Here is an 11661-nt window from a genome sequence, read left to right on the forward strand (position 1 = left end):
AAGTTTACTATTTATGTCACACACATCACAAAACAAACCATATAGTAATGACAATATAACAGAGCTGAAGAATGTAGTGATAATGCTAGTTTACTATTTATGTCACACATCACAAAAAACAAACCATATAGTAATGACAATATAACAGAGCTGAAGAATGTAGTAATGATACTAGTTTACTATTTATGTCACACATGACAAAACAAACCATATAGTAATGACAATATAACAGAGTTGAAGAATGTAGTCATGATACTAGTTTACTATTTATGTCACACATCACAAAAAACAAACCCATATAGTAATGACAATATAACAGAGGTGAAGAATGTAGTGATAATACTAGTTTACTATTTATGTCACACATCACAAAAAACAAACCATATAGTATTGACAATATAACAGAGGCTGAAGAATGTAGTGATGATACTAGTTTACTATTTATGTCACACATCACAAAACAAACCATATAGTAATGACAATATAACAGAGGTGAAGAATGTAGTGATGATACTCAGTTTACTATTTATACTGCCACATCACAAAAAACAAACCCAAGTATAGTAATGACAATATAAACAGAGATGAAGAATGTAGTCATGATACTAGTTTACTATTTATGTCACACATCACAAAACAAACCATATAGTAATGACAATATAACAGAGATGAAGAATGTAGTGATGATACTAGTTTACTATTTTATGTCACACATCACAAAACAAACCATATAGTAAATGACAGTATAACAGAGATGAAGAATGTAGTCATGATGCTAGTTTACTATTTATGTGCTGGCACATTACAAAAAACAAACCATATAGTAATGACAAGATAACAGAGATGAAGAATGTAGTCAAGGATACTTAGTTTACTATTTATGTCACACACACACAAAACAAACCATATAGTAATGACAGTATAACAGAGATGAAGAGAATAGTCATGATACTAGTTTACTATTTATGTCACACATACACAAAACAAACCATATAGTAAATGACAGTATAACAGAGCTGAAGAATGTAGTCATGATACTAGTTTACTATTTATGTCACACATCACAAAACAAACCATATAGTAAATGTATAACAGAGGTGAAGAATGTAGTGATGATACTAGTTTACTATTTATGTCACACATCACAAAACAAACCATATAGTAAATAATAACAGAGCTGAAGAATGTAGTGATGATACTAGTTTACTATTTATGTCACACATCACAAAAGACTTCCTCCATCAGTTAACACCACTGTCAACCCTTTTATAAATAAATAAGTGTTTATAGAGACTCAGCTATCTATACAATGATAGGAAGAATATAAATGTGTTCATCTGGAGATGAGTACTGATTTTAGTTCCATCTTTTATATTAGAAATATTAATTTCAGTTTAGTATGTTACCTCTAGATTAACAGACAGCTAAGATTCTCATATTAAATAAATGAAGAAAGAGCATTCTTCTTTAGCTAGGAAACATTAGCCTTTAGAGGACCTTGGCCATGCTGGACTTGTCCTGACAAAAGTACTGGGGTAATGAAATGCTGTATATAGTAAAAAAGGAACTAAATGTAATAGTTGTGGTGTTTTAAAACGCACCTAGACACACTTCACTATCCTCTAACAATATGATGTACAGGAGAATATCGCTAACTATACTAACAACTTCATTAACTGGAGTACTGTAATAATGCAGTGGATAACATACTAGAACATAATACATAAACTAAGTAACAATACATATACAGTTATTGTATTTGTTTATATATAACACTTCAGGTCCTGTAAGATCACCACAGACCCAGGTACTAAACAAACAGTAACACTGAACAAGTAAAATGATATGGATCTACATGAAAGAGATATTTACACCAACTTAAACATTGTAATTCTGGGATACATACAAGTTATGAATCAGTTGTAATGTGATAACAGAATGACTCAATATAAATTTGTCATAAACTTTAATTCTTGTTCCACAGTATAGTAATAGTAGCAAGTGGAATATATCTGATATGAGGATACCACCCTTCCTGTGTATGAAGGGATATTTGTGTTGTCAATATAGTGACTCATTTGTGATAATAATGTATAATCCTAACTCAGTACAGAATCTGTACTTTATAATAAAAGTGGCAGTGGGAGTAAAAGAGAAACAATTGTATCATTCTGTTTAGCTGTACAAGTTTTAGTCTTAAATGGCAAAAAAATTAAAAGCAGATGAATACTGAAGAAAATAGTCTAAGTAAAGTTTAAAATTAATTTTTCAAAGAATAGTCATTTAAAAGTACAAAATGTCAAAAGAAAAAACAAAAGCAAAGAAATCATTAGAGAACTGATATATACACTACATGGCCAAAAGTATATGGATGCATGACCATCACAACCATATGTGCTTGTTGAACATCTCATTCCAAAAGCATGGACATTAATATGGAGTTTGCCTCCCCTTTGTCGCTATAACAGCTTCCACTCTTCTGGGAAGTCTTTTTTACTAGAATTTGGAAAATGGCTGCAGGATTCACCTCCTATTCAGCCACAAGAGCATTGGTGAGGTCAGGGGAGAAGGCCTGGCTTGCAGACGACGCCCCCAAAGGTGTTCGATGGGGTTGAGGTTAGGGCTCTGTGCAAGTCAGTCACGTTCTTCCACACCAATCTCAGCAAATGATGGCTTTATGGACCTCACTTTGTGCATGGAGGCATTTTCATGCTGAAACAAAAAAGGGCCTTCCACAAATGTTTGCCACAAGGTTGGAAGCACACAATTCTCTAGAATGTCATTGTATGCTGTAGCATTAAGATTTTCCTTAACTGAAACGAAAGAGTCTAGCCCAAACCATGAGAAACAGCCCCAGACCATTATTCCTCCTCCACAAAACTTTACAGTCGGCACTGCATTCAGACAGTTAGTGTTCTCTTGACATTCACCAAACCCAGATTTGTCTGTCAGACTGCCAGATAGTGAAGTATGATTCATCACTCCAGAGAACACGTTTCCACTGCTCCAGAGTCCAATGGCAGTATGCTTTACATCACTCTAACTAACATTTAACATTGTGCATGGTGATCTTAGGCTTGTGTGTGGCTGCTCAGCCATGGAAACCCATTTCATGAAGCTCCTGATGAACAGTTCTTGTACTTTTGTTGCTTCCAGAGGCAGTTTGGAACTTGATAGTGAGTGATGCAACTGTGGACAGATGATTTTTATGAGCTTCAGCACTTGGCAGTCCTGTTATGTGAGCTTGTGAGGCCTACCACTTCATGGCTGAGGTTTTGTTCCTCCTAGATGTTTCTACTTCACAATAGCAGCACTTAGAATTGATGGGGTAGCTCTTGAAGGGCAGAAATTTGATGAACTGACTTGTTAGAAATGTGGCATCCTATGACAGTGCCATGTTGAAAGTCACTGAGTTCTTCAGAATGACCCATTGTACTACCAATGTTTGTCTATGGAGACTGCATGGCTGTGTGCTTTATTTTATGCACCTGTTAGCAATGTGTGTGGCTAAAATAGCCACACCCACTAATTAGAATGGGTGTTCACATACTTTCGGCCATGTAGTATATTTGAGATGTAGATAAGTTTCATAAACTGAGAAGTTGTCTGCAAATGAATGATATCTTAAAATACCAGAGAAAGGTATAAAACCTGGTTAAAGATTATTTAACAAGTTAATCACACATACCTTTACTGGTTGTAATATTAATTTGAATTCTATAACTAATTTTAAATGAAACAAATGCCATGGTTTTGGGTTGTTTTTTTTTCAGCTTTATTAACATGCCCAGAATTTTTAAAGGGATTTAAAACAATCCTTGACATTCATATAAGGGTCACTGTCCAATTTAATGTTTAAATACAACACCATCAGTTTGGTGTTTTATGAATATAGAAACTTTTACTTTGTCACTGAGAATTCTGAGACTTTAAAATACCAATGTCATGAAAATATTTATTATGATCAAGATCATATGACAATGAGTAGTTTGTAAATAATAAACAATGTAAAATTACAGTATTTTAATGTTTATATCCAGATATAGATTAGTGGTAAAACTGAAGTAACAATATATCCATGAAGTTGAACATTATCATCTAATTTCAGAAAATCATTTACCTTTATCTTAACATGTGTGTGAATAGATTCATGTGATTAAACCATGGACAAAAGATCTGTAACTGAGAAATGTTTAGAGAAAGCAAAAATGGGAGAATCATTGTGGAACATGGTTAAAAATGTAATAAACTGATGGAAAACTTCTTTATATCCATATATCAGGTCATCCCTTAAGTAATGTCTGATTTTAAGTTCAGAAAAAGAGAAAGGATTTCAAACACTTTTAATGTTATATAATCAATAATGTATTCCATTATTATTAATTACTTCCTGCCAATGACTCACAAGCTTCTGAATGTCACTTACATAAAACTCTTGAGGTTTGGAGGATAAGAATGTAGAGAGGGTAGTTTTGACATCATGTGTTCCAAGCTCTTTTCCATCAAAATAGTTCTTCAAACTTTGGAATAGATGATAATCAGATGGGAAGTTTTTCCCAGTCTTGCTCTTCAATGGTAACAGGTGTGATCATTGCTGTATGGGTCCATGCATTATCCTGGTGTAACACAACACCTTTACAACTGATCAAAGACAAAAATGATGATGCACTTTCTGTATTAAATTTTTAGACATTACTTATGAGATGACCTGATACATTACAACCACCATCTTACTATATTTACAAAAAATACTTGTATATCTCAAATGCAATCTGATCCTTTTGTCCACTTTAAGACATTCAAAGTTTTTCCATTTCACAGGAAAATAGTTAGTCAGTACTATCTACTTATTATTAAACTGAAATTTAAACACTAACATTAAATTATATCTTAATCTAACTTCTAATAGTTAACAAAGTCCTTTGGATTCTTATTTGTTCATTATGTAGTTTATTTTATCCTACTTCTTGAGACCTGTAACAGTTTGATAATAACCTTCTTGGTACTGTACAACTAAGTGTATAAACTATGTGGACAAAACATAGTTCTTCAGAGATATAGTATTACAGAGAGGTTATGCAGTCATTGTTGCTTGTTTAAATGCCAGAACAATTCTCCAAGATGGTAAGAAAACAAGATCACATTGGGTTAGCATTGATATAGCATGTTGCCTATAGAGATGTGCAATAATTGTTTCTGGATTCTTTACACAACCTTATAAATACATGTTGACTTCTGATAGTGTTGATTTATGTAGTTGTAAACATGTTTTGTAAATTTTCATATACATTCACATCGTGTTTCGTCATTTTATTATCCTTCATATTTTCAAGATATTCATTATAATTGTCATTATTAGGTAAGCTTTATTTTTATACAATGATCCAATATGTGTGTATAGTCTTCATTAAGTTTACAGAATAAAAAGTGATTTATTATATGATGTAACATATAATTTTTTAAACTAGTATTGAAATATCCGAACATCTCTGTACTATACATGGATCTGTAAAGTTATTAAATCATAACTTTTGTAAACTAGTATTGAAATATCCGAACATCTCTGTACTATACATGGATCTGTAAAGTTATTAAATCATAACTTTTGTAAACAAGTATTGCCAGTGTGTATTTATACTCACTATAAATTGTGATGTTATTTGAATAATTAATAACTAATAAAATACAATAAAAACACTAACACTTAGAGTCAGTTCACCATTTTAAGTTTAACAAACACTTCATATTTATGAACACTATAATCAGGAATTTATTAACCCTTTCATGATGGGCTTACTATAAAATACACAAGTTTGGATACACATTGCAGACATTACATATTTATATTAGAGCTTTTATTGCCATATGCATATCTTAACAAACATTAATAGATATTTACTAATGATTCCAATCTTTAGTACACAAAAATTCATATTTTAATGAAGTAATTTTACTAAAGATTTGTTAATAAAAATGTAAAGTCTGTTTTGTTAATAGTCCGAGTGTGAAGTGATTTTCTTGTTATGATTAAAAACTATTCTTTGTTCAAAAATCTGACATATTTGTGTGATCCTTGAAACCACCAAAATACATTCCAAACACTTGTTTTCAATAAAATTATATATTTTATCTGTTATTATCTCTACTCTAATTTTTTATGTTCTGTCACTTTAATCAACTTCGTAACCACCACAATAAATTAGAAAATAAATATGAATCATGCTTAATTTTTGTTCTACAATGACTGCAGGTTATAATGTGAAAACAAACATGTTTATTGTAAGTAGCTTAAAGCTCATAACATTATATAATTGTATATAGTTATTATTTTTATTATGTTGACCTTCCACTCTTGCCTGGCTAACAACACAGAAGATACACCAACCTTATATTAGATGGTAGTATCCAATTGGGAATGGGACACACGAGTCACTAACTCTAGGAGATTTACGGTTACACTAAATAATGACTCCAAGACTGAGATTCCAATAAAACATGTCAATTTTATTTATTCTTTACTTAAACAAATACAGCACATCATATGTTTTATTATTACCTTTAATAATTCTTCCACAATACTCTTTAAATTACCTATTATTCTCAGTAAATTCTCAATCAACATACTATATAATTAAACTCAGACATATTATAATTGCTTATTTCTTTCATACAGTTCATTCTAATTCTTTAACTACATTAGTTAATTGAGAGAAACATCAACTTAGCTTACATCAAAGTTGAGGAAGTGTTCTGTCCTTGGTGTAAGTTGAACTATGTCAGCATTTTGAACTTGGAGAAAACTAACAAGAAAACATTTTTTTGGTTCTGGAGAACTTCCACTGCTAAAATAGCAATTACTTTCAGCCCAGAGAGAGACTTGTATTTAGCTTCAGACATGGCACATTATTTGATGTTGTACTACTTAATTAAACCTAAGCACATGTGACATGATGATATGTTACTCAATTTAAAATGAAACACAAGTTACATAGTGATATGATACTTATGTAAAGGCTAGGTACCTGATGTACAAGTTAATTACAAGCCAGTCACATGGTGTTACTTGACAGACTACTTAACTAAAAACTTCTCATACACTTGTGACACGGCTACAGTATTGATCAAGTAACTGACTATTGGTAGACACATTACTGTTTCAGTTTTGGGTATATTTATTAATATGAAAATATGCTTTCATTCAGAAGGGTTAATATATGTTGCTAAAATGTCATATTGTGTCGATGATTTGTTACTTGTATTTTGTTTATCATGAACCATGTAGATATTTTTCACACATCCAACATATTTTGTTATTGAGCTGTTTGAAAGTTACTTGAGTTTCAAACCTCCCAACTGAGAAATGTTAAGTTTTTTTTTCTTTTTCATATTTTTCTTCAGTTGATTTGCAAGTGGAACTTTGATTCAAAGCTTTATTAACCTATGTGATAGATATATAACTTGTGGAACTTTGATTCAAAGCTTTATTAACCTATGTGATAGATATATAACTTGTGGAACTTGATTCAAAGCTTTATTAACCCATGTGATAGATATATAACTTGTGAAACTTTGATTCAAAGCTTTATTAACCTATGTGATAGATATATAACTTGTTGAACTTTGATTCAAAGCTTTATTAAATGTGATTTATATAACTTGTGGAACTTTGATTGTGATAGATATATAACTTGTGGAACTTTGATTCAAAGCTTTATTAACCTATGTGATAGATATATAACTTGTGGAACTTTGATTCAAAGCTTTATTAACCTATGTGATAGATAATACTTTGATTATATAACTTGTGGAATTTTGATTCAAAAGCTTTATTAACATATGTGATAGATATATAACTTGTGGAACTTTGATTCAAAGCTTTATTAACCTATGTGATAGATATATAACTTGTGGAACTTTGATTCAAAGCTTTATTAACCTATGTGATAGATATATAACTTGTGGAACTTTGATTCAAAGCTTTATTAACCTATGTGATAGATATATAACTTGTGGAACTTTGATTCAAAGCTTTATTAACCTATGTGATAGATATATAGCTTGTGGAACTTTGATTCAAAGCTTTATTAACCTATGTGATAGATATATAACTTTCTATTATCTACTGTTGTAAAATTTTCTCACCCTTGTTCTTTCTTATCCCATCAATTTGTCAGTGAAACAAACTAGTTTGGTTAGTCTTTGTCTTTCCTATTAGTTATGAGAGAAAAGTGAAAACAGAATTATAACTTGTAATTGTTTTTAAAAAACGTCAACATTATGTTAGACATAAATGACGTTTTTAGCTGAATGTGAAGGTTATGAATTAGATAGCTGACATGGTGTGAATGTTAAATTTAATTATTTATAGAAACAATAGTTTATGGCAAACGTATTGACACAACTGCTTATGAATCATACTTATGTTATGAACTGTCAGTTTTTATATTATAGCAACTTGTTACTAGAACCATTATAAGGTTTTCTTCTATCACTGAGTATTATTGAATCATAATACTTATTACTATGTGGAATGTTCCGACTTCTATCAGAGTTTAGTGATAAAGTGTAAGCATTGAAAAATTTAGTTCAAATGATAGACCTAAAGTGTGTGATTGAGAGTTTAGTGATAAAGTGTATAGTGGCAATTTGAAGGTGAAATTATAACAGAGGAGGGAAAGGTAATTCATTATGAAATTCTTCCCAGCTGTTTTCTAAAGTAATTGAAGCCTGTGTGGACTTTGATTATAAAAACAAAAAAGAGACAATTATTTAACTATCTTTGTGAACCTAATACAGCTGTGGTAACCAACAGTTTTATGAAAATTTCTATAAACATTTGGCTTGTCTTAATGTAATATTTTATAGTAAATGGACTGTGGTGCTATTTGTTTATTTATTGCTCAGAATATAAACAGTTTTATCAGACAGAATTACAGCTGAATATGGATCTTTGAAAAAGTATAAAGACCATTGAAAAGTTTAACATAATGAAGTATAGCTAAACATGGCTGACAAAAAGAGAAAACTAGCCCATAAAACTGTGTTACTGGATAGCATTATAAATAAAATAGTTCTGTGAAAAAGAACAGTGTGAAAACCTTTACAAGGAAATTACCTTGCATAGAAATGTTACCATGTAGAATTAGAACTTGATGTGACACAGTGAAAACAGAAAATTAAACTTCAGAAATGTTCAACAGACAGAATTATAGCAGGACATGGGTCAGTCAAAAACAGAAATGAAGATAACAAACAAAGTTTTAGGATTATAATTCGATATTTCTTACTTAGATCACTGGTGGCCCAGTGACATATTGACAGACATGCAATGCTAGAAACTGGGTGTTGATACCTGTGGTGAGCAGAATATAGATTGCTCAAATAACAAGGAAAACAAAAACAATTTCTCAATTAAAAAGAAAATTACACTGACATTGTATTTTACTAGACAGAATTACAAAGTTACCTTACTTTAAACAAGTGAATAGGGATACATCAGCCAGTCAGCAGAACCTTGTTACCAAACTTAGGGTTTGACTCTAATTTTTACAACTTACAGTTAAATGTATGAGGTGAATTTTGTGATAATATGAATTTCAATGTGGTTGCTGATTCCAAAATCAAGAGTGCTTCCACAAGGTGAATCTACATCTTTTATAACTGGAAGTGAGTCAGTGGAAAAGAAAGCTAGACTCCACAAAGTTTTGTTATAACACAATGTATAGTTTAGTGTTTATATACAAACAACCAAGTTTTGTATTTGTGTTCCTAGTTCTCACTTTTAACTATGAAAAACGTTGATACATTATCACTGTCATTTCCTTCAATCTCACATACTTTAGTCGTATCCAAGCTAACTTTTATTTTTTCTCAAAAAAAAAAAATCTGAGAAATTTCAGCCCCTCCTCATATGACAATCCTTCCATCCTAGGCACCATTCTAATAACCCTTCTTTGAACACTTTCTTAAATTTGATGTCTTTCCTAAGATAAGGAACATTAGACTGAACACAGTATTCCAGATGTGACCTAATTAGTAACAAGTACAATGAAACTGTTACTTCTTTAGACTTGTATTCAATATTTCTGTGCATACAACCCAACATCCTATTTGCTCCACCACTAACAATTGCACACTGCTTAGATGGCTTTAGAATATGATCAGCTATTACACCATGATTCCTTTCTTTCATAACACTGTTAATCCATCCAAATTATACTTATATTTTAAAATATAATAACCAACACGCATTAACTTGCATGTATTGTAATTAAAACTCAACACTTTCTAAATTATATAAATTCTTTCATAAATCAACAGCATCCTCTTCAAAATATGTTTCGCCTGACTCATAATTTACCTATATTTATAGGCTGGATCTATACTGATCGATCTTAAGTAATCAAGTTAATTCTTAATACACCGAAAGATAATAAAACGTTTAGAATAGGCTTGTTACAGTTACTTAAGTTCACTAATTTTTGCTACAATAATAAAGCACAAAGAGAAAAACAGTTTCAGTAAACTGTGTTTCATAGTATATTTACTTAATAAAAAATATTTATCCTGATTTTGAATTTATTTACAAGAAAAATGAACTGTACAAGAAATCGTGACAAAAACAGCACGCGGTATGAGTTATGAAAAAATGTTATATATACAAAGTGAAAAGGAGGAATATATACAAAGCAAGGAAAAACAAAATAATTACACATATTACAAAGTGAAAAGAATGGTGTATATACAAGACAAAACAATGAAATAGATGCAAAGCAAAACAAAAAATAGATGCAAAGCAAAAAAACAATAAGATGCAAAGCAAAAGTAATTAAATATAAACAAAGCAGAATTAATTGAATATAGACAAGGCAAAAAGGTAATACATTCAAAGCAAACAGAATTAAATATATGCAAAGCCAAAATAATTAAACATATACCAAAAAACAAAAATAATAAAAGAACAGACATATATATAAGAAGCGAGAGTGAAGACAGAATGGCTCAGAATCCACTCTCGACCCGGACCCCCACAAACGCAAAAAGAGGCGAGATACCCGGCCGCTATAGATGGAAGAAATCCCTGTAACCCAGCCATCGAAAGTCCGCCTCAAAGCGGAGTAACAGCCGATACCTGGCCTTGCTCAATATCTTAAAGTACGACAACAGTGCCTGCACGAAAACTAATTTGTTTCGAACAAGCCAGATGACATACGTAAAGATGGTTAAAGTATACTGGAAGGAAAAGGCCAGATGGACGGAAACAGGGACCGGCACGTGGTACAGGATGGTCTCCGCCAAGAGAGGCGGGACCTGAAAACCAGCAGGCAGTAGAGGGAACAGGAGTCTGTCGGAACGTCGGCTGACACAGCATGAAATCGCCGCAGCAGCGTCAACATACCAGGAAGGAGGGTCAAAAACATAGAAGTTCGCAGGCTCAACAGAACACCAAAATGCCTGCGACCTTGCCAACCAAGAATCGAGTGAGGTGGCAACAGGGATGACCCTCCAAGGACAAACAGCGAAAGGCAGTAGACAGAAAGAGAGAGAGACACTGGATTCTGACACAAGTTATGCCCAGACCTCCCTTACGAGGCAGCAGTGTCGAGAAAAGCTGAGATACAGCCTCAGACTTGCCACCCCACAGAACGGCAAAGACGTGGT

The 11661-nt window shown here is 32.0% G+C and overlaps 1 protein-coding gene across 1 annotated transcript in view; it reads left to right on the top strand.

Annotated features, from left to right (window-relative positions):
* Positions 1 to 11363, top strand: part of LOC143242360 (tubulin-specific chaperone D-like) — a 50602-nt gene extending 39239 nt beyond the window's left edge. The window contains exons 5-6 of the mRNA XM_076485717.1: positions 2423 to 2552; positions 11240 to 11363. Coding sequence (XP_076341832.1) covers positions 2423 to 2552; positions 11240 to 11363 — 254 coding nt within the window. The remainder of the gene's footprint in view (positions 1 to 2422; positions 2553 to 11239) is intronic.
* The last annotated feature ends 298 nt before the right edge of the window (positions 11364 to 11661 follow it).

The sequence above is a fragment of the Tachypleus tridentatus genome, unplaced genomic scaffold, assembly GCF_004210375.1.
Source record: "Tachypleus tridentatus isolate NWPU-2018 unplaced genomic scaffold, ASM421037v1 Hic_cluster_2, whole genome shotgun sequence".
NCBI classification, from domain to species: Eukaryota; Metazoa; Arthropoda; class Merostomata; order Xiphosura; family Limulidae; genus Tachypleus; species Tachypleus tridentatus.